Below are 21,363 nucleotides of genomic sequence, written 5' to 3' on the forward strand. Positions count from 1 at the left end.
GAGGAATGGCCCTAGGAAAGGAGCTGATGGGAGCCAAGTGGGAAGAGGTGGTTCCCAGCAAGCAGGGAACGCTGACCCTCATTTGGAAGAAGCCAGCAAGGCTGCAGAGTAAGAAATGAGGAGCTGCAGCAGATCACTGCATAATATACACACTTTATTTATGAATTTGTATGTTTACAGACTTTCTATACACACATTACCTATATAATAAAAATGTACATGTGTATACATGATCGTATAAATATAGAACTGTAGAAATCTTAGAACTGATCCTGTCTATTCACAGCAACTCCTCCCAGGGGCCCACGTTGTCCCAGCAGCCGTCATTTGAGGCTTGGGCAAAAGGGGCAAGTGTCATTCGTGTTGGTCTGTGCCCAGAATTTGATGCACTGGAAGAGAGAGAATTAGTCAAGAGCCACTGGGCCAACCCAGAGGTGCCATCATTGTCCACAGCACTCGCTTCAGGGCTGGTTCCCTTTGCTCCTGCAGCCTCCAGCACAATGTCACCGTGAGGAAGGAGCCCTTGTCACCCCTGCAGGACCATCAGGCCCTCCTCAACAGGAGTTTCCATTTCCTTGGGCTGGAGGTCCCAGAGCTGTTGGGATGGGGGGCTGCCCACACAGGTGACCCACTGCCAGACCCATGGGACAGGAAAGTCTCCTCCTCTTGCCAAGAGCTCCTCTCTGGCATCCCCACCCAGACACCTGGGCAGCAGTGGCAGCTCTCCCCTCACCCTGTGTTCCAGATCCTTCCAGACTGCCTTGCTCCAGCATCCAACCCTCACAGACACAGCACAGGCTCAGGGACACAAGGGCAGCCTGTTCCTAAAGCCAGCACCCACTGGCCATGCAGGGTGGCCCAGCCAAGAGTAAAGGATGGGATGACAGGATGCAGGGAAGCTGTTTATTGATCGTACCCTTCTCCTGGCAAGGTGTCAGGACAACAAGGACTGCGGAAGGGTCACCTGGAAGGACCAGGAGGAGGCTCTGAGCAGCAGAACACACTCACCTCCTTGTGCAGCACGTGTGAGCAGGCCATGGGGTGAAGGTCACCGGGCTGCACCAGCTTCTGGCACATCAGACACAGCTTACAGGCAGCTGGGGTCTGGGAGGGGCAGTGAGGGAAAGAAAGGAGGAGGCAGGGAAGTCAGACACACAGCTCTGACCACAGATTCAGCTGCAGCCCAAGGCCACAGGGTGTTCAGTTCCCTCTGCCCACAGCCATCACACCCATCATGTCTGGTGTCCCTCTGTTCCGGTGTGAAACCCAAAGGATCTGTGCCCCCAATCCTTCCCCCTTCACCTCAGCAGCCCAGGTAGCCGTGTGAGGAGAGAGCTCCCAGCTCCAGGGGCTCATCCCATCCCTTCAGGACCCCCAGGCAGGCTCCCCCCTCCCCAGGGAAGACAAGCAGCCTTACGTGCGACGCCGTTCCTGGGTAGGCGACCTGGGCCGGGGGCAGGAACATGGGCGTGCTGATCTGAGGCAGGGGAGCAGAGAACATGGGGGCTCTGATCCGGCCCAGAGGCTGCAGCGAGGCCGAGGAGGCACGTCAGAACAGCCCGGGAGGAAAGGACAGAGGAGTCACCCCAGGGAAAACTGTTCCCAGGTTACGCTGCAGTCAGCAGGACAGGGAGCCCAGGGACAGCCCTGACGCACAGCCCGAGCTCCATGGGGAGCCAGGGAGCAGGGGCAGCTCTCCTGCTCCCCAGCCAGCTCTCCTGCTCCCCAGGCAGCTCTCCTGCTCCCCAGGCAGCTCCCCCTGCTCCCCAGGCAGCTCTCCTGCTCCCCAGGCAGCTCTCCTGCTCCCCAGGCAGCTCTCCTGCTCCCCAGGCAGCTCCCCCTGCTCCCCAGGCAGCTCTCCTGCTCCCCAGCCAGCTCTCCTGCTCCCCAGCCAGCTCTCCTACTCCCCAGCCAGCTCTCCTGCTCCCCAGGCCCCCTTGCAGCAGCCCCCAGGCTGTCCCACCTGAGCACCGGCCGCTGCCCGCTCCTGCTGCTCTGCCAGCTTGGCTGCCACCAGCTGGTTCAGCTCCTCCATGGTCAGGCCGGCCATGGTCCTCCGGGCAGTCTTGATCTGCTGCAGGATGTTGGTGAGCTGGGCCCTGCATGGACAGCAGCCTGCTAAGAGCTCCTGGTGCTCACACAGGGGGATCCCTCAGCCACTGCTGCCGGCGGGAATCCGTGTGCTTCCCCTCCAGCCTCCCGTGAGGTGAGCCATGTGCTGAGGAGCTTCTGTCCCCAAACCACTGGGGATAGCGCAGGGAACCCCCAGAGCCAGGCTGAGGGGGCTGTGCCCAGATATCCCTGCCATCCTGCAAAGCTCCCAGTGATCCCCAGCACTACAGCAAACCTGCTGGAGACCACCACCTCTGCCAGCCTCCCTTCCCACAGACACCAGGAGCCCCCCTTGCCCTGATCCCAGCTCCCAGAGCCCTCACAAGCCCCTGCCCTCCCCAAACCACCATCAGACCCTTACTTGTTGCACTGAGGGAAGCGAGTGAGCAGCTTCTCCAGCAGCTTCTCCAGCTTGTCGGCCGGCTGGGCCCGGGGGAACTCGGGGGCGCCGCCCAGGCCGGGCGGAGGAGGGATGGGGGCAGCGGGGGCCATGTGGGGGCTGTGAGTGCCCAGCAGCGACGCCACCACCGGGCTGCTCCTGCCCTGGGAGGCAGGCAGGGGTGGGGAGGGCTGGTTGGGCCTGGACATGGCGGGGTTCAGCAGAGGGAAGGACAGAGCCCGGGGGTCGGCACTGGGCATGACCATGGGGACGGGGACGGGCCCGATGGGGAAGGGCAGCCGGGGGGTCAGGGATGGGTTGGGCTGGAATGCCGTCAGCATGAAATCTGTCTGAGAAAGAAAAGTAGGGCAAGAGGGAAAGGCTGGTTAGAGCAAGAGCACCTGGAAGCTGAGTGCCCTCCTCTGCAGGCAGCGAGGTGGGAACTGCAGGCACTGGTGGCTGGAAAGGGAAGGAGACCCTTCCCCTCCTCTCTAGTAAGCCCAGACAGGGAATGGGCCATCCCACACATGGGAATGGGAATGGGCCATCCCACACATGCCCAGCACCAGGCAGGCTGTGCCAGGGCCTGGCAGCACCATGCTGTGGGGCTGGAGAGGCACTCACTTCTGAAGGTGGAGGAGGCAGCGTCGGTGTCGGGATCTGGGGGAGGCTGCTCAGCTTTGTGCCATTCCTCACCATCTGGATGTGGTCATTGAACTGATCCTGGCAGAGAGGAAAGAAAACAGGCAGGTCTATCAAACCTAAGCAAGTTTGGGCATTCTAAGGCAGGCGGTGGCAGGCCCTAAAGTGGCCTCCACTGTTTGGCTCCACAAGGAACAGAGAGGAGCTGAAGGGAGGAGCACTGTGTATGTGAAGGGCTGCTCACTGTGTGTGTGAGGAACTGCTCACTGCTAGGCTGGGAGAGCTCAGCAGGAACTTACTCGGACGCTTTGCTTGGTCATACGTATCCTGTTCAGCCTCATCTCCCACTCCTGCTTTGGCCTCATGGTCTCCAGCGTGGGCGGCGCAGACCTGCAAGCACAGCTGAACTTTCCCACTTGCAACTGTGCTCTCACTGGCTGCAGAGTGGGAACAGCAACCCCCACACCCTCCTGGCTTCCCCTCCTCCAGAGGGGTGGGAAGGGCTCACCCCCAGGTGGGGCACCCCACAAGGGAGAGGGAATGACCTGGGGGACACAGGGACACCACAGCCAGCAGCACTGGCTGGTGAACAGTGACAGGGGACAAGCACAGCCCACATGCCCTTGCTGTGGGACATTATTGAATCACACTGATCCAGTAAGAAAAGCACAGGAAATCCTGAACTATTCCAGTCCAACCTCCAACATAAGCAGAGGAAGAGGAGATGGGACACGGGGACACCTGAGTGACCCTCCCTGCCACTTCTGACACAGACTTACTTGAGGTAGGTGAGGTGTAGCTCTGCTTCTTTTTCTGCTTCTTCTAGTTTCAACACCAGCAGCTCCTTCCGGCTCTCCAGGGACAGGATCTATGGACAGAGGCTCAGTTTTTGTACTCCCATTTCTTGCTGCCAGCCCAGGCACTGGGCACGGCTCCCTGCTAATGCTCCCTGCACTGACACGTGCTCATCTCTCCTCTTATCCCACAGAGTGAGACTTGGCCTTGCTCCTAATTTCACAGCACTGCCCATTACCCAGCTAGAACCTCAAACCAACCACCCTGCAGGGAAGGAGTCACCTGCTCACCTCTGCTTTCCAGGCCCGCTCTGTCTCCTCAAGAATGTTCCTGTTGATTTCATTGTGTTGGTTCTTCAGCTTGTCCAGCTCCATCTCCCACAGCTGCCTGCACACAGAACAGAACAGAACAGAACAGAACAGAGCAGAGCAGAATGAGCCCCCTTAGGCTCAGGCACTGGAATGGCCCCAGGGGATGGATCCCAGGAGCTCTGGATGGCTGGGACATGGAAGATCAGCAGTCTCCAGCTCCCTGGGCTGTGTGAGTCACTGTCCCAGCAGCGAGCTGTTCCAGAGCACACAAACAAGCAGCGTGCAAAGATGCTGGGCCAAACGAGGGGAATTCCCCTCAGCAAAATTCAGTCCAACCCCAGGGAAGATCTGTACCAGGAATCAACCTGAGCAGCTGTGCTGTTCTGATCCTGGAGAAGTTTAAAGCTGGGCATTTCCACCGGTGCTTTGGGAACACCTGGAGCATCCCTGCCCAGCTTTAAATACCCAGAGCTTAGTGTAGCTGGACAGCTGTGGGGAGCAGACAGGGAAATCAGTCTGCCCTAATTCTGGGGAGTTGAAGCTCAGTCAGAAGTAGCAGTTACAAGCTGAGTCAATCCACCAAGCCCAAACTCTAATCTTGTGGGATCTTTATGTCACAAGTATCCAGGAGTCTGCTTGTGATTGGGATCAAGGAAGATTTAATCCAGAGCCCTGATGCTGAAAGAGGAGATAAAACCTCTAGGGCACGTAACTGGCCAGCAGTGCTGGCTCATTGTCTCTCCTCTGTCCCAACCAAAGCACTGGATTCACCCTGAGGCAGAATGACAGGAAGGAACAGTGCTCTGGGCAGCACTAATCAGGTGAGGGATAAGAGCCTTACTTCTCATCAGACTGCTCTGCAATCAGAGAGGCAATCTTGTTTTCCTTCTCCTCCTGCTCCTTGAGCAACCTGCACGGGAGAAAAGGGACAGCACAGCTGGAATCCCAAGGGAGCAGGGCCCACATCCAAGCATCCCCAGGCCCAGCCCCACACCACAGGCTGGGGATGGCTCCCTGCAATGTGTGTGGGAAAACAGCCACCAACAGCAGCCTCTGGAGCACAAATGCTGCTGTCTCACGGCACTGCACAAAGGCTGTGGCACAGAACCAGGCTGGCTGCAGGCAGCTGAGCTGCTCCCCCTGCACGTGCTCTGCCACCGGCACTTGGGGGAAAAGGGCTGAGCACTCGGAGCCATCACTGGAGGAGTTTTACCCAAAAACATCACCGAGCCCTCAGAATAAACACCAGACCTCTATGACATAACAGAATGGCTCCATAAAAATGCCAATTCAAACATAGGGCCTATCCTAAATTCATCCATGTACAGGTCTGACCTAAATACTCGCTGCTTCCTAAAGTTTAAAGCTCTTTGCTCCATCAGGCTTATATCATGGTTAAGCAAGGTCTTCTTCCCCAAAAAGAAACACTTTCTTTTCTGTACAAATACCTTCTGCCTTTCTCACAGAGCTTCTCAATTTCAGCTTTGAGATCCTGCTCTTTCTGCAGGAATTCTTTCTTTTCTTTCTCCATCTTTTTCTTAGTCTCTTCTCGCTTGATCGTAACATCCTGAATGGCTTTCAGGATCTCCTGGAGTAAAAGAAGCATCACACAGATACAGAGCAAAATTACCAAGTAATGGTTTTGATTTAAAATACTTTTTTTTTGATTAATTGATTAATGAGATTACACAACAAACTCTTTATTTTTAGCAGACTGAGTCAAGATATAAATTGGTTGTTATGAGGAAACTCAGGAGACTGATACTCTGGACTGCAGGTTCTCCTGCCTCTTCATAACGACTTTAAAATTAATTACAGGGCGGGTTAAACAAAAAAAGTTCTTCACCAAATACCTGGTGGTTTTTCATCTCCTCTTCCCTCCGCTGCTGGAGCTGCTTAAGCTGGACCTGCAGCTGATTCTCCACCTGCCTCTGTTTGTCCAACACCTCCTGGTACCGCTCCTTCAGCAAGGCCCTCTCGGACATCATCTTGTCCTGCAGTGGAGAGCACAACTCCTCTGTGACAAGGACAGCCTGTAACAGCCTTCAAGGCTGACATTTGATGGTCTTGGTCTTTTCCAACTGCAATGATTCTGTGATTCTATTTTGACAGGAATAAAGTGGGAAGAACAGCTCCAGCTCGTGTGGCTGGGAGTGTGAGCAGCAGAGCCTGAGCACAGGGCTTTGATACCCACCAGGTTCTTCTCGATGTCCTGGTCCGTGTTCACGTCTGCATCAGCTGCCTTGAAGTCGGTCTGTGAAGGGAGATGATTGAGCTCAGCCCCTGCAGTGACCAGGGACGGACTCCAAGCCCTCCCTGGGCACCTGTTCCAGTGTTCTGCCACCCTCCACAGAAAGGAGTTCTCTGTCACATTGTGATGAAACATATTTTAGTTTATGGCTATTGTTCCTCATCCTATAGCTGCGCACCAACAAAAACAAGCTGGCACCCTCCTCTGACACTCCTTGGAGATATTTATATGCATTAATGGGATCCCCTCTCAGACTTATCCAGCCCAACCAGGCCCAGCTCCTGCAGCCTCTCCTTATTAGAGAGATGCTCCAAACCCCTCATCATCTTCACAGCTTCCACTGCATCCTTCTTCAATAGCTCCTTCTCTTTCTTGTACTGAGCAGCCCAGACCTGAACACAGCACTCCAGACGTGGCCTCACCAGGGTCAAATTTTAATTAAAGATTAATTAAAATTCAAGCAGAAGACTGGGCACACAGCAGCGGTACAGATGTGTTTTGCCCTTCAGTCACGGATTATTCAGTTCTTTGTCCTCTGGGTTCCACAGGAGCCTTGCAGAGCCCTGGCCCCGCACAGCACAACCCCGGAGCGCCGGGGGGAGCTGCACCCACGGGCACCGCGGAGCCCGGGGAGCTGCACCCACCTGCACCGCGATGTTCTGCGACGGCCTGGCCGGGGCCGCCTCCTCGTCGGGCTCCTCGGCCGCCGCTCCGCTCTGCCCCGCGGCCTCCGCGCCGCCGGGCCCGGGCTCCGCATCGCCGCCGGAGCCGGGGGCGGCCGCGGGCTCCGCGTCCCCGCCGGGCCCGGGCTCGCTGGGGCTCTCCGGGGCGGAGAGCGGGCTCCCGCTGCGGAACGGGGACATGGCTCAGCGCTGCGCCGCGGCCGCGTCCCGGCTCCATCCCGGCCCCATCTTCGCTCCATCCCCGCTCCATCCCGGCCCCATTCCGGCCCCATCTTCGCTCCATCCCGGCCCCATCTTCGCTCCATCCCCGCTCCATCTCGGCCCCATCTTCGCTCCATCCCCGCCCCATCCCGGTGCCGCTGCCGCCCCGCCGGCCCCCCCCGTTACCTGCCGGGCAGCGCGGCGGGGCCGGGCTCGCAGAGGCGCGGCGGGTCGGGGCCGTCGCCCTGCGCCTGTTCCAGCGCCATGGGGGCGGCTGCGGGGCTGGGCCGGGCCGGCGGAGCGGCACCGGGCGGCACCGGGGGGCACCGAGCGGCACCGGGCGGAGCGCACGACCCGCGCCCCCGCCGCGCCGCCCCTTCCGCCCCGCGCCCCGGCGGATGTGACGCCGCTGTCAGCGGCACCGCGGTTCCGGCGGCGGCGGCGGCTCATGCCCGGTGAGCGCTGCGGGGCGGCACCGGCGGGCGGCGGGCTCCGGGCGGCGGGAGGGATGCGCACCGGGCCGGGGAACGCTGCCGCCGGCTCCCCGCGGGCCCGGGCGGAGTGGCGGAGGGGAGCGGGGCTGCTGTGCCCGGGGGTGACCTCCGCGGTGTCCCCGGTGCCGGTGCCCGGCGGAGCGGGGAGCGCCGCGGCTGCCCCGGGGCGCTGCGCGGTGCCGCTGCCCCGGGGCGCTTAAAGCCCGACTTGTAGGGAGAGGAACGCGGAGTTCGGTGTCCAGCGGCAGCGGCAGCTGATGAGTTGTGTCAGAGGGGAATGGACCGGGCTGAAGGAGGAGAAGGGCCAGGAGTGTCGAGCTCCGGGCACGGCCGAGGCAGCGGGATCTCGGGAGGTGTTTGCCCCGCTCTGCGGTGCCGTGGTTTGCGGGCTGCGGGTTGAACCGGGGCTCGACGGTGATTTCTGCCCGTGCCAGGGAAAAGCAGGTTCCTCCGGTCGTGGAGCAGGTGAGGAACGAGTTCGGTGGGCTCCTGCAGAAGAGGAACCGGCTTTGGGCTGCCCGCCGAGCATGGCGGTGCCCGTCGTGTTTGTTCTGGGGAGCCACGCATCAAGAGTTTCTTATCAGTTCCTTATCAGAGGCAGGAGGGGGAAGTGGCTGCTCCTGCCAGCCCCGCGCGGTGTTTCCTGGCCCGGGGCTGGCACCCGGCAGGGCAGGGCAGGGCTGGGATCGATCCCTGGGTGTGCCTCCCGTTCTGAACCCTGGGAAGGAGCCGCCGGTGTTTCTCGGGAAAGGGATCTGCCGTGCAGCGGGTTGGTGGCAACCCCTATGGGGCTCTGTGGGACCTTCAGGTGGCTCTGGCCACCGTGTCCCTCATCAGGAGGGGTTGTCACCAGTTTCACGTCTGCTGTTACAGCCCTCGTGTCTGATGCCGCATTGGAGGCGGGGAGCGCCGCTATGGAGTGCGGGGATGGAGGCCACGCTCTGCATCCACACGTGCCTTTGGCTCAGCGCTTCCTGGATCCCCCTGGCCTCGCCGGCCCTGGACACTGAGGGCAGCCACGGGAAGCTGACGTGGGCCGTCAGCCTGGAGGCGCCCGAGGAGGAGCTGGAGCAGCGGGCAGAGGAGCTGGCCCGGACTGCAGGGCTGGTGAATATGGGCCGTGTCGGGGAGCTCAAGGGCCATTACCTCTTTGCCTACCAGCCCGACGGCCACGCAGCGGCTGAGCACGAAGCCATCAGGAGATCCGTGGACACTTTGTTTGCACAGCACGACAGCGTGCGGTGGCACTCGGAACAGAAGCTTCTGAAGCGCTCCAAGCGCAGCCTGCACTTTAACGATCCCAAATACCCCCAGCAGTGGCATCTGGTGAGTGGTGTCCCAGCTCCTGCTGTGCTCCCAGGCTCGGGCTGTCTGTGTGGCCATGGGCGAGCTGTCATGCAGGAGGCAGAGCAGCCTCTTTCTGTGCTTTGGAGACAAGGGAGCTCGCTGAGAGCTCGCCCTTCCTGCCGTGTGCTTGCAGTGATGATGGGAGGAAGCAGCTCCTGCAGCTGGTTGTGCACTGGTGGCACTGGGGTGGGCAGAGGGCTTTGGCTGGAGCACACTGTGTCCCCCACCTCATGGCTCCAGCAACTGTTGCGTGTTGTCATCCTCAATTAATCTTCCCTGACTGTCCTGTGAGTCCTTCCCGTGCTGGCCCCAGCCCCACACTTCATGTCCAGTGCCCCCAGGAGGTCCCCTCAGCACTGACCATGTCCCCTCACTGTCCTTTCTGGTGCTTAGAACAACCGCAAGAGCCCCGGGAAGGACATCAACGTCACGGGCGTGTGGGAGCGGAACGTGACGGGGCGCGGGGTGACGGTGGTGGTGGTGGACGACGGCGTGGAGCACACCATCAAGGACATCCAGCCAAACTACGTGAGTGCCATGCAGGCTGCAGGCCAGGCAGACAGGAGTGTGTGAGAGCTTGGAGTCCAGCCTGTGCCATCACTTTGGCTCAGCCAGGGCGGACAGTGCCAGCAGCAAACCTTTCCTGGGAGGTTCTGCACCCAGGTTTTGGGGTTACCTGCCTTTGTGCAACCCGTGGGAGGCAGCTGGCATCCCTCTGACCCACAGCAGTGCCTGGAGCTGCCCTTGGTTGGTCCTTTCCCCACAGCAGCAGCTGGCAGTGTTGAGCAGCAGCCCTATGAAGAAGCAGCCTCCAAGTTCCCGTGACGCCCAGCCCGTGTTGTGTTCTCTTAACTCCTCCTTTTCCCAAACTGAGGAGAGCAGAGCCCCAGTCCTGACCGTGGGTCTGTTTGCAGAGCCCAGAAGGCAGCTATGACCTGAACTCCAACGACCCTGACCCCATGCCTCACCCCGACGAGGAGAACGGGAACCACCACGGGACGCGCTGCGCCGGGGAGATCGCGGCCGTGCCCAACAACAGCTTCTGCACCGTGGGGGTCGCCTTCGGCAGCCGCATCGCGGGTAGGTCACCCTGCCAGGGCCTGCCTTCCGTCCCTGGGTGCTGCAATAGCATCACTAGAGCTAGACAGGACCTGCCTGAGCTCGGCTGGCCCTTGGTGCCACAATAGCAGCACGGGGAACAGGAGGGTTTGCCCCAGATCCAGCAGGACCTGGCATTGCCTCAGCTCTCCAAAGCTGGGCTGACCTCGCAGGGTGAGCACAGCGGGGCAGCCTCGAGCCGGGAGTGTGTTTGCAGTTTGTGCAGCTCGTGTGACCCGTGTTCCTCACGTCCCTTGTCCTCTGTCCTGCAGGCATCCGAGTGCTGGACGGGCCCCTCACGGACAGCATGGAGGCCATTGCCTTCAACAAGCACTATCAGATCAATGACATCTACAGCTGCAGGTGAGCCCTGGGACCCTGAGCTGGCTGCCAGCCCTGCTCTGCCTGGGGATGGGCTCACAGCTCGTGGCTGAGTGCTCACACCAGCTCCCATCCTCCTGTGGCTGCAGTTAGCCTTGATAACCTTGTTATCAGATGGCCTTGTTGTTAACCACAATCCTGTTCCTGGAGACCTGTCCTGGGCTCTGCACAGCTCTCACAGGTGTGAGGTGTCCCTCTGTGTGCTGCTGCAGCACATCCTCTGGGCTGGCTGTGCTGGAGGGGGCACTGTGCTCCCCTCTGTGGTCAGGCAGCCCCGGCTGAGCCGTGTGACGGGGACTGGAATGTGTGAGAAGCCTCTTGTTAAATAAAAATCAAACATTTTGTGCACTGGAATCTGACCCAGGGGCACAGTGCAGACACGACAGCCATGTCCCAGCAGCGAGGGGCCATCCTGATGGGTGGGAAAGTGCAGTGCTCTGCAGTCCCAGTCATGGCTCTGGGAGCAGCTGGGAGCTGGCTGTGGTGACAGGAAGAGCCTCCTGTGCCTCCTGGGGCTGTCACCTCACGGTGTCTCTCTTTGCAGCTGGGGTCCCGACGATGATGGGAAGACTGTGGATGGCCCCCACCAACTGGGAAAGGTAAATCCCAGCTCCAGCAGCCCTGGGGGAGCCTCCAGGGCTTGTGGCTTGTTGCCTGCCCGTTCAGGGGGTGAGGGAAATTGCTGTGACACTCTGTACATCTGCGTGTGTCCCTCAGTGCCAGCAGAGGTGTCCCTGTCACTGTGGGGTTGGGAGAGGCCACGCTGCAGCAGGAGGGCAGGGCAGGGTGAGCTTTCCAAGCAGAGGCTGCTTCCAGCAGGGAAGGGCTCTTTCACAATCTATGGAAGGTGTGGCACTGACAGCTTGTGCAGCCCATGGGGTGCTCTCTGCTCAGGAGGCCGAGCTTTCCCTGTGCTCAGGGTGGCTCTCCAGGCAGGGATGGTGCCCTTGGATACTGGGAGTAAATAAGGAGGGGTGGGATTGCAGTGGGAGGAAGAGTCAGAGCTGAGGCTGCTCCTTCCCAGGCCATTAAGGTTTTCTCCAAGCTCCTGTGCTGCAGAACTGCTGCAGAACACACCCAGCCTGCCTGTGCTGCAGCAAGGGGTCACCAAGGGGCCCCAAAACCAGCAGTGGGGTGTGGTTCTGCTCCAGTGCTCTTCTGCTGTGCTTTTCCAACCACAGCTTGGCAGCGCTGACAACCGAGCTGTTCGTTCACCATAACAAATAGTCCCCAGTCCTGCAAGTTAATTTATTCCCTTCCTGCCTGCAGAGACAGCTGGAACAGGCTCCAGGACACAAAGCACAGGCAGAGCTCGCTGTGCCACAGAGAATGGGCAGAATGTGCCCTCATCTGCCAGGGGAGGGAGAGCAGGGTGGTCACTTCCAGTGGGGTTATGTTCTTGCTCATCCCTCAGACGTGTCCTTCCCCTAGGTGGGAGCAGAGTCTGGGCTGAAATGTGCTGCCAGGTGGGGCCCCAGCTGTGGCGGATGCCAGCAAAGGCAAAGCCCTGGGGTCTGTGGGGCTGGGCACTCAGAGAGGGGCAGTGGGGAGCCCTGATCACACGTGCTGGGCTGGCTGCTGCAGGAAGCCCTGGGATCAGTGTGGAAGGAGCCCCCAGCCCTGGGATCAGTGTGGAAGGAGCCCCTGCCCCGGGATCAGTGTGGAAGGATTCCCTGCCCTGGGATCAGTGTGGAAGGAGCCCCTGCCCTGGGATCAGTGTGGAAGGAGCCCCTGCCCCAGGATCAGTGTGGAAGGAGCCCCTGCCCTGGGATCAGTGTGGAAGGAGCCCCTGCCCCGGGATCAGTGTGGAAGGAGCCCCTGCCCCAGGATCAGTGTGGAAGGAGCCCCCTGCCCCAGGATCAGTGTGGAAGGAGCCCCTGCCCTGGGATCAGTGTGGAAGGAGCCCCCAGCCCTGGGATCAGTGTGGAAGGAGCCCCCTGCCCTGGGATCAGTGTGGAAGGAGCCCCTGCCCTGGGATCAGTGTGGAAGGAGCCCCCTCCCCCAGGATCAGTGTGGAAAGAGCCCCCTGCCCCAGGATCAGTGTGGAAGGAGCCCCCTGCCCTGGGATCAGTGTGGAAGGAGCCCCTGCCCTGGGATCAGTGCAGAAGGAGCCCCCAGCCCTGTCCCTCTCCACAGGCTGCCCTGCAGCACGGGGTGATCGCGGGTCGCCGTGGCTTCGGGAGCATCTTCGTGGTGGCCAGTGGCAATGGGGGCCAGCACAGTGACAACTGCAACTACGATGGATATGCCAACTCCATCTACACTGTCACCATAGGTGAGCCCTCTGTCTGCTCCCCTCCCAGCCTGGAGCAGTGAGGTGATCCCGAAAGCACAGAGCCTGCCCATCTGGGAGCTGGCTGGATGCTGGGAATCTGTGGGGAGTGTCTGGGGACAAGCCTGGCAGTCGCTGGGGTGTGCTGGGCTTCAGCCCCCATCCCTGCAGTTTGGGGCTGAGCTACAGAGCAAGAGGAGGCCAGAGAAATTCCTGCCCGTGCCCAGGCCTCCCTCCCAGGGCTGTGACAGACGCTGCCATGTTCAGGGCATGATCTGGAATGCAGCATTCCCAGCATTTGTGTTAGAGGAGAAGTGTGAGATCCACGTTCTCCAGAGCAGAAGCTGCGTGAGGGGCAGATCTGTGTGACACTGAGCACAGCGAGGGATTATTTATCATTGCTGCCCTTTCTGTAGATCTTCCAGGTGGGCAAAACACAGGCTTGGTTCTGATTTCCCTGCCCAGCTCCCAGGCCCTGGAGGAGCACATGGCAGGAGAGGCTCTCAGGGCATCAACACCCCCAAGTCCCAGCAGTGGGAGCAGGGCAGTTTCACCCAGGGGGTGCCTCTGCTGTTTCCCCAGGAGCTGTGGATGAGACAGGCTCCATGCCCTTCTATGCTGAGGAGTGTGCCTCCATGCTGGCTGTCACCTTCAGCGGCGGGGACAAGATGATGAGGAGCATCGTGAGTACCTGTGTCCCCTGTCTGGGCCACCCCAGGGACAGCCAGGACATGGCTCTGTCCCCTCTGATTCCTTTTTATTCCCTCTGATGTGCCTTTAATCCAGGCCCTGCACAAACAGAGGGAGGCTCCTGTTTCTCAGCCCCTCAGTGCTGCCCAGCCAGCCTCCCTCTCCCTGCTCCCAAGGGGTGCTGGAGCATGGAGGGCAGGGAGAGCCTCGGGCTCTTTAAACCACTTGGCCCCAGCTTCTCCTCTGTTCTGGCACGTGGGCCTCTCCCAGCCGAATTTTTAAGAATATTTTTATCAGCTTTTCCCTTCTTTTGCCAAAAAACGACTTCTTGTCAACAACACGTCCTTTCTGCCCGAGCCAAGCAGCCAGGGCTGTTTTCCCCCCTGCAGGCCTGACCCAGCCTGTCCCTCCCTTGGTGCCAGGCTGCCCCCAGCCCAGTGGTGTGACCCCTTCCTGTCCTGTGGGGCCAGCAGGGACTGCAGAGCCCACCCGCCCCAGGGCAGCCTGGGGGAAGCATCGCTGCCTCCTGATATTTAGGGTTGGGTTGGCCACGTTTGGAGGATCTCCCACCAGGACAGGACTTCCCAAAAGCTCTTTCCTGTGCTCTGTGCCTGCCACAGAGCAACTGAGTCCAGGCTTGTCAAACAGGGCTGGGGAAACCTGGGGAGCAGGGAGAGCCTGGGATCCTCAGGCACCTGGCTGGGACTCAGCCAGCTCCTCCTGCAGCCCAGAGCCAGGGCAGGCCACAATCTGCCACAGGGACAGTAAAACCCAGAGCAGGGCTGATTCTTGCTGCCAGAAATCCCTGCAGTTGTCCCAGGCTGGTTTGGAAAGTGCTGACCCTGGGAAAAAAGGGAAACCAGCGAGGGCTGTGCTGCATTCCATCAGGAGCTCCAGGCTCAGGGGCTGCTCTGGCTTCCCCCAGCACGGTGTGAGCGCTTTGGAGGTCACAAATGCACGTTCATTTTGAACACTGGCTTTGTGGGACACTAACAGGGGAGCTGGCTCTCCATGGGGCAGCCAGGGCGAGGTGCACACGGAGCCTGGGAACAGCTGTACCACAGTGGCTCCTTCAGCCAGCCCTAGCCCTGCTGAACCCCACACAGCCCTTTTCAGGAGCACAGTCTGCTCCTGGGCACCCTGCAGCTCGCTGCAGTGCTGCCAGAGTTAACTCAGAGTTCATTTCCCTGCAGCCATCTGCTCCAGCTTTTTTTTTTTTTTTTTTTCTTTTACCAGACCATAAACTTTGTGTGGTTTCCTTAATGGGAAGAATTTAATACAGCTTCTGGCACTGGATGTGTTTCCTACTGAAAGTTTGTGCTCTCAGGGTGCTCTGTGTGGGACACTCAGTGTCCCAGTGTGAGCTGGAGCCACTCACAGCTGGAAGAATGGGATGGAGCCAAGCAAAAACACAAGAAACCCTTCAGATTTTGGGCTTTCTCCCCACGGGGAGCAGAGGGAGATGGATGCACTTGCTTTGCAGTGAGGTGGCACAATTTGAGAGCTGCCTGATGCCTCTTCAGAGGCTGTGTGTGCTCTGCACAGCCCCACGTGGCCCCTGCAGTCTGGATGTGACACTGATCAGCAGTGACAGTGAGGAAGAGCCCACACTGTGTCTGCCAGGGGTTTCCCTCAGAGTTCCTTAGTTAGGGCTAGTTCCTCTCTGTGTCTCCAAAGGGAGCTGTCCCCATGCACCATTTCCCACCTGGGATCACTGTCCCTGCAGTGAGGCTGTCCCAGGGACCCCTCCTGGCTGTGAGCAGGGCCAGCGGTGTCAGGGACCCCTCCTGGCTGTGAGCAGGGCCAGTGGTGTCACCGGCTGAGCTGTGGCTGGCTCGGGGCCAGGAGCACACGTCCCTGTGCAGCCCAGCAGCCTGACAGGGGCCTGTCCCCTGTTCCTCGGCAGGTGACGACAGACTGGGACCTGCAGAAGGGCACGGGCTGCACTGAGGGGCACACGGGCACGTCGGCGGCCGCCCCGCTGGCCGCGGGGATGATCGCGCTGATGCTGCAGGTGCGGCCCTGCCTCACCTGGCGCGACGTGCAGCACGTCATCGTCTTCACTGCCACCAAGGTGAGTCCCTCCCTCCCTTCCTTCCTCCCTCATCATCTTCACTGCCACCAAGGTGAGTCCCTCCCTCCCTCCCTTCCTTCCTCCCTCATCGTCTTCACTGCCACCAAGGTGAGGGCCTGGCCCCGCTCCTCCTCCCTCCCTCCTTCCCTCCCCTCAGGGTGCTGCAGGATGCTGGGCCCTGCTGTGCACATCCTTGTTTGTGTCTGCTGCCCCTCCATAAATCTCTGCCTCGTCTGCTTCTCTCCTCACCCCCTGTTCCTTCCAGGAATGTGGCTGAGGCATTTTCCCCTGTCATGATAATAAATGGGTTGTTTGCCTCAGGAATGCCTCCATCTGCCAATGGAGGGGTCTTCCAGGGGCTCTGCAGGTTCCAGGGCTCAGCAGGGTCCAGGGGCTCAGGAGGTTCCAGAACTCAGCAGGTTCCAGGGCTCAGGAGGTGGGGCTGGCCCAGCCCAAGGGCTGCCACCTCTGCAATGTCACCTCACAGCCCAGGCAGTGGGAAACAGGAGCTCTGCTCTGCCCTGGCCTTTTCTGGGCTCTCCAGAGAACTGGGCTCCTGGAAACAGGCACAACAGAGAGCTGGGCAGCAAACACAGCCCTGCCCTTCACCCAGAGCAGGAGTGGGAACTCACTGGAGGGATGGGGCTTCTTCCTCACCCCTCTGGGGAGCAGGAGGCTGTGTCCAGCTGATGCTGTGCTCTCTTTGGCATGGGACAGTGTTTTCCATAACTTCCAAGCCAATGTTGCCAGAGCAGTACAACTCAGTAAGTGATGGGACCCAGATCTGTCCTGCCCCAGCTCTTGGTGATTTAAAGGACTCGGTTCCTTCTCTCCAAGGCCTCTGCCATGCCACAGGCAGTGGTTTGGGCAGCAGGGAGCAGCTGGGATGTTTCAGAGCAGAGGCATTTGTGCCCTTTTGTGCAGCTCCATTTCCTTTCTGAGGAGCTGGAAGCCGCTTTGTCCTGGGATTTGTTTCAAACAAGGATCAACCTGTTCCTTTCTAATAAGGCCATGTGGGTTTGCTTCCCCACGCCTGTGGGATGTGTCTGGGCCTCCTTCCCTCCAGGCCTGGGGGTTCAGGCTGCCTGAGCCCCCAGGTGAGCAGAGCCCCTGTGTGTCTCTGCAGTATGAGGACCGTCACGCCAAGTGGGACACGAACCAGGCTGGCTTCAGCCACAGCCACCAGCATGGCTTCGGCCTGCTCAACGCCTGGAGGCTGGTGAACGCTGCCAAGGTAATGCCCTGCCCTGCCACACCTGCCCTGGGGGCAGGCACAGCAGCCCAGCCCAGTGCAGCCCCATGGCAGGGACAGCTCCTGTCCCGCTGACGCCTGGGGTGACACCGCTGCCGTTCAGCACTTTGGCCACCATCCTGCTGGCCCTGCCTCCGAGGCTGCTTTGGGTATGAGCTCACGAGGCTCCCAGCAGTGCCTGAGAGCTGCTGCTCTCCAGCACTATATATAGCCATGGCGAGGGCCCTGATCCACGGCACCAGGAGCAGCCCCAGCACCTTCCTCCCTCCACAGGGTCTGTCCTGCCCCAGAACCAGGCTGTGCTCAGCTGGCAGCTCTGGGGGAGTGGTGTGCTCACAGCAGGCTGGGGCATCCCCATCTCTTCCTCCTCTGTCACACGGAGCCCAGGGCACATCCCTTTGGCACTTGGTCCCAGCTGTGTGTGGAGCTCTGTGCAGCTGTGTCAGGTCACTGCCACTGCCAGCCGTGCCCCCGGGGTCACAGGGACCTCCAGGCTGCTCCCTCTTCCTGCAGGCACTTGGGTGCTGCTGTTCCCTGTCCCCTGTACCAGGGGCTGGAGTGGAACAGCCCCAGCACACCACTCAGAGCCACTGTGACAGATGCAGAGCTGGGGAGTCCCAAACCTTGATCAGCCCTCCTGGCTGCCAGGCAGTGACTTTCCCTCCTCTCCTGGGCATGTGGGCACTGCTCCCATCCCTGGGGTGTCCCAGAGCACCATCGGGAGAGGCCCCTTGGCCTGGGCCCACATCCAGCGCAGGAGCAGCCTGTGGGAGCTGGAGGGATGGGTGTGCAGGGAGGCTGCAATCCGTGCTGAACCCTCTCTCCTTCCCCTGGCAGATCTGGGAGTCTGTGCCCTACCTGGCCTCGTACGTGAGCCCCGTGCTGAAGGAGGGCAGGAGCATCCCCTGGCTCCCTCAGGAGCTGGAGGTGGCCTGGAATGGTAAGAACAGGTGTGCCATGGATGGAGAGCAGAACCACCCTGCCCAGTGAGAGCAGGTGTGCCATGGATGGAGAGCAGAACCACCCTGCCCAGTGAGAGCAGCTGTGCCATGGATGGAGAGCACAACCACCCTGCCCAGTGAGAGCAGCTGTGCCATGGATGGAGAGCAGAGCCTGCCCTGCCGTGTGGCACAGCCGTGCAGGACCAGCCCTGGGCTGCAGGAGTCCAGGAAGGGGTTAAATGCTGGGCTGCCTGGGCTTTTTCCGCTGCCCATCCCCAGGGGATCCCCTCCCCACATCCCATCCCTGCTCTGATGTGTTTGGGGAGCCAGACGGGCTCAGGAGCAGGGCTGGGCAGCGGCCAGAGCCGCTCTGCTGCCTTTGACCATTTTAGGAAATGCTGCAGCTCCCGACTTGGCCGGGCTGTGCCGAGCAGCAGCGGCTGCTCCAGGCTACCAGGGGCAGGGAGAGCTGAGCCCAGCCCTGCCCGGCCCCCAGCAGGCCTGCAGGCAGGGGACACTGCTGCCTCTGTGACCTGCCTGTCCTGCCGTGTGCCCACGTCCCCCCTGGCAGGGGCTGGAGCACCCTCCCAGCTCTCCCCACTGCAGAGGGGCTGTGGTCAGCAGCTCTGGGGTCGTTAGCATTCCTGGAGCTGGGAACAGCTGGAGATGGGCTGGGCCAGCCTGGACACCTGGGTTCTGCTGCCAGCCCCACACAGGGCAGTGGGGAAGAGGCAGAGACCACGTGTGTGTCCCGTGAAGTGCCACCACAGCCCGGTGGGGCTGCCTGGCAGTGGGGACTCCATCCCAGCCCCACCAGCCCTGACCAAGCCCCCCTTCCCTTTCCCAGTGACCCCTGCTGACCTGCAGCTGTCTGGCATGAGGACCCTGGAGCACGTGGCTGTTACTGTCACCATAACCCACCCTCGCCGTGGCAACCTGGAGATCCGGCTGCTGTGCCCCAGCGGGATGATGTCCCTGATCGGCACCACCCGCAGCATGGACTCGTGAGCACCGAGGGCACGGGGCTGGGGCCGTGTCCTGCCCGCTGCCTCTGTGACCCCTCACGGGTTGTTTCCCCTCCCCTCTTGGCAGGGACCCCAATGGCTTCTCTGACTGGACCTTCTCCACGGTGCGCTGCTGGGGCGAGGAGGCGCAGGGCACCTACAGGCTGCTCATCAGGGACATCGGTGAGTGCTGCCCTCGGGCCACCCTCAGCACTGGTGGCAGCTCTGTGCCACGTCCCAGGAGCTGCCAGCTCATGGCCTGGTTGGCTCAGAGAGTTCCCCACTGGACCAGCCCGCTTCCTCCCCAGGCGACGACAGCCTGAGGCCTGGCACCTTGAGGCAGTGGCAGCTGACCCTGTACGGCTCCTCCTGGTCGCCAGCAGAGATGAAGGAACGGCAGAGGTAGGGCACCACGTCCCCCAGGGGTAGAACACCCCATTCCCAGCAGAGGGGGCCTGGGGGGTTCATCCCTGCCTCCCTGTGAGCAGTGGGTGGGTGGGAGCTGTGTTTGTTGCTGCCAGGTGAGGCCGGGGCTGCCCTCACACCTCACAGGGCTGCAGAACACAGCTCTGTGTGCTGAAGGAGACAGTGCAGACCCTTTGTGGGCGTTTTGGAGCCCCTCCTACCCATGGGAGCCTCACAGGGTGTCTCTGTCCCCAGGCTGCTGGAGGAAGCCATGAGTGGGCAGTACCTGAGCAGTGACTTCTCCCTGCCCTGTCCCCCAGGGCTGGACATCCCCGAGGAGCAGCGTTACACCATCACAGCCAATACCCTCAAGGTGAGCCTGCCTGCAGGCTGAGAGCCCTGCATGCCTCAGGATGAGCTGGAAGAGCAGGACCCTGCTCTGTGCCCTCTCTGCTGGGCAGTGGGCAGGGCCCTGAGCGGGTTGAGAGCTGTGTTTTTCAAGGGGTTTCCCTCTGCAGACCCTCCTGCTCCTGGGATGCTTTGCCGTGTTCTGGACATTTTACTACATGCTGGAGGTTTGCCTGACGAGGAACGAGGTGGGGCTGGACCTGGCCTGCTCCAGCAGCTGCAGGTGGTACCAGCAGGGCAGGAAGCACCGAGCCCTGGAGAGCGACCTGGAGATGGAGTCGGTGCCACTGTACCGGGAGAAGGACGTGGACGAGGCTGAGATGGAGTGTGAGCACCTGGAGCCTGCCCAGGATGGGCAGAAGGGGTCCTGGAGCCCCACACACCCCAAACTTTCCAGCAATGGCAGAGCTGGGAGCTTCCACGAGGCAGCCCCCAGTGGAACGGGGTTCCTGGGCAGGGAGGCATCGACTGAACTCCTCGGGGAGGACAGGGAGCACCAGCCCTGCTGACTGGGGCTGGGCTGGGGCCCTGCCTTGGTACGACCTGCCTGGGCTCGGGCAGCACAGACTCATTGCTGAGCCTCCACGGACCATTGCCACTGTGTCCTGCGGGAGGTGGTGCTGGAAGGGGCTTGGAAACACGGAGAGAGGGCTGGTACTGGAAAGGGAGATCCCCTTCCCTCCTCCTGGAAAACAAAGCAAGCCTTAAACCCTTTCCTGGTGGAGCCTGCCCTGCTGGACGCTCAGGGCGCCGTTGTGAGTGGGGTGCCATTCCCACCCAGCCCCTTCCTGCGCTGCAGCAGGGCCAAGACGTGTCCCTATGTCCCTGATTTCTGCAGAGCCAGCCTGGAAAATGCAGCAGGGCCCCAGCAGCCTCCTCTGCAGGCAGGGACCCCGCAGCACTGGCATCTCCCTGGGCTGGCAGCCGGCCCCTACCCACCAGTTATCCCAGTTTAGAAGCAGGGAGTTATTTCCCTCATCTCCAGCCAGCGCTTCTGCCTGCCCCCGTGCTCCAACGCTGCTGATTCCTCCTCTCCTGCGGGCACAGAGCAGCTGTGGGCTGGGGGAGGCAGGAGCCAGCCTGGCTGGGGGCAGGATGGGCTGTCCCTGTGGCACTCTGCTGGCAGGTAGGCCTGGCTTGGGCTGGGGAGGGGAGGCTGAGTTGCTCTGGCAGTGGCTCGTCTGAGCAGGGTTGGCTTCTTCACATGGCTTTGGGTTCGGTGGTTTATTTTTTTAAAGCTGGGGTTTGTTTTTTAATCAGCAAAGCCCTTTTGTGTAGCTTTCCAAATAAAGCCTGAAAAACCCTCCTCTCCCCCGCCTTCCATCACTCTTCTGCCCTCCCAGAGCTTCCTCACTGTGGAAAAATGTGTCACAGAGCAGCTCCCAGCCCCGGGGCCAGACCCAGTGCTGGGGTGCTGCATCTGGGGGGGCTGAGAGCCCTCTGTGCCCTGGGGGAAAAGGGGCTGCTCCAGGCAGGGGGAGGCAAGGGCTGGGCCAGAGCATTGGCAGGAACAGGATAAAAGCGGCTGTCATGGTTCAGCGGGGAGAGGGCAGAGTTTTCCAAGCCAGGTAGGGAAAATCCAAGCTTTTCCCGGGTTTGGAGGTGGCAGAAGGAGCAGCTCCC

The 21,363-nt window shown here is 60.8% G+C and overlaps 2 protein-coding genes across 7 annotated transcripts; one reads left to right on the forward strand and one right to left on the reverse strand.

The window, feature by feature from the left end:
• Positions 1 to 133: 133 nt before the first annotated feature.
• Positions 134 to 7,759, reverse strand: RNF214 (ring finger protein 214). 2 transcript variants are annotated; one of them, XM_071449726.1, is made up of 15 exons: positions 7,561 to 7,759; positions 7,135 to 7,336; positions 6,434 to 6,493; positions 6,093 to 6,233; positions 5,688 to 5,827; positions 5,081 to 5,149; positions 4,219 to 4,315; positions 3,913 to 4,001; positions 3,433 to 3,535; positions 3,116 to 3,214; positions 2,474 to 2,841; positions 1,964 to 2,099; positions 1,418 to 1,525; positions 1,009 to 1,104; positions 134 to 389 (listed from the first exon to the last, which is right to left on the reverse strand). In XM_071449726.1, exons 1-15 carry the CDS (start codon positions 7,638 to 7,640, stop codon positions 324 to 326), a joined length of 1,854 nt encoding a protein of 617 aa, XP_071305827.1. In that variant the 5' UTR covers positions 7,641 to 7,759; the 3' UTR covers positions 134 to 323. The 2 variants fall into 2 exon arrangements, with proteins under 2 accessions (XP_071305827.1, XP_071305828.1); XM_071449727.1 differs by lacking the exon at positions 5,081 to 5,149 and having other exon boundaries at positions 3,433 to 3,523.
• PCSK7 (proprotein convertase subtilisin/kexin type 7) lies at positions 7,753 to 21,049 on the forward strand. Of its 5 annotated transcripts, XM_071449719.1 has the most exons (17): positions 7,782 to 7,829; positions 8,083 to 8,333; positions 8,742 to 9,194; positions 9,609 to 9,743; positions 10,130 to 10,295; positions 10,586 to 10,676; positions 11,239 to 11,293; positions 12,831 to 12,969; positions 13,549 to 13,649; positions 15,563 to 15,730; positions 16,857 to 16,964; positions 17,820 to 17,922; positions 18,771 to 18,927; positions 19,016 to 19,110; positions 19,236 to 19,329; positions 19,588 to 19,705; positions 19,851 to 21,049. In XM_071449719.1, the coding sequence occupies exons 3-17, from the start codon at positions 8,754 to 8,756 to the stop codon at positions 20,247 to 20,249; spliced, it is 2,370 nt and encodes a 789-aa protein (XP_071305820.1). In that variant the 5' UTR covers positions 7,782 to 7,829; positions 8,083 to 8,333; positions 8,742 to 8,753; the 3' UTR covers positions 20,250 to 21,049. The 5 variants fall into 5 exon arrangements, with proteins under 5 accessions (XP_071305821.1, XP_071305820.1, XP_071305819.1 ...); XM_071449720.1 differs by lacking the exon at positions 8,083 to 8,333 and having other exon boundaries at positions 7,753 to 7,829; XM_071449718.1 differs by lacking the exon at positions 7,782 to 7,829 and having other exon boundaries at positions 7,851 to 8,333.
• Positions 21,050 to 21,363: the final 314 nt, after the last annotated feature.

This window comes from Agelaius tricolor, unplaced genomic scaffold (genome assembly GCF_023055355.1).
Source record: "Agelaius tricolor isolate 1412-34295 unplaced genomic scaffold, bAgeTri1.0.p SCAF_29, whole genome shotgun sequence".
Taxonomy (NCBI): domain Eukaryota; kingdom Metazoa; phylum Chordata; class Aves; order Passeriformes; family Icteridae; genus Agelaius; species Agelaius tricolor.

Coding starts and splice junctions, on each gene's coding strand:
- RNF214 (XM_071449726.1), bottom strand. CDS start 7,640: ATGGCGCTGGAACAGGCGCAGGGCGACGGCCCCGACCCGCCGCGCCTC. Junction 5,150..5,687: donor CTCTGTGAGAAAGGCAGAAG/GTATTTGTACAG, acceptor TCTCCCGTGCAG/GTTGCTCAAGGAGCAGGAGG. Junction 2,100..2,473: donor CGCTTCCCTCAGTGCAACAA/GTAAGGGTCTGA, acceptor CTGTCCATGCAG/GGCCCAGCTCACCAACATCC.
- PCSK7 (XM_071449720.1), top strand. CDS start 8,754: ATGCCGCATTGGAGGCGGGGAGCGCCGCTATGGAGTGCGGGGATGGAG. Junction 9,744..10,129: donor AGGACATCCAGCCAAACTAC/GTGAGTGCCATG, acceptor GTCTGTTTGCAG/AGCCCAGAAGGCAGCTATGA. Junction 12,970..13,548: donor CATCTACACTGTCACCATAG/GTGAGCCCTCTG, acceptor CTGTTTCCCCAG/GAGCTGTGGATGAGACAGGC.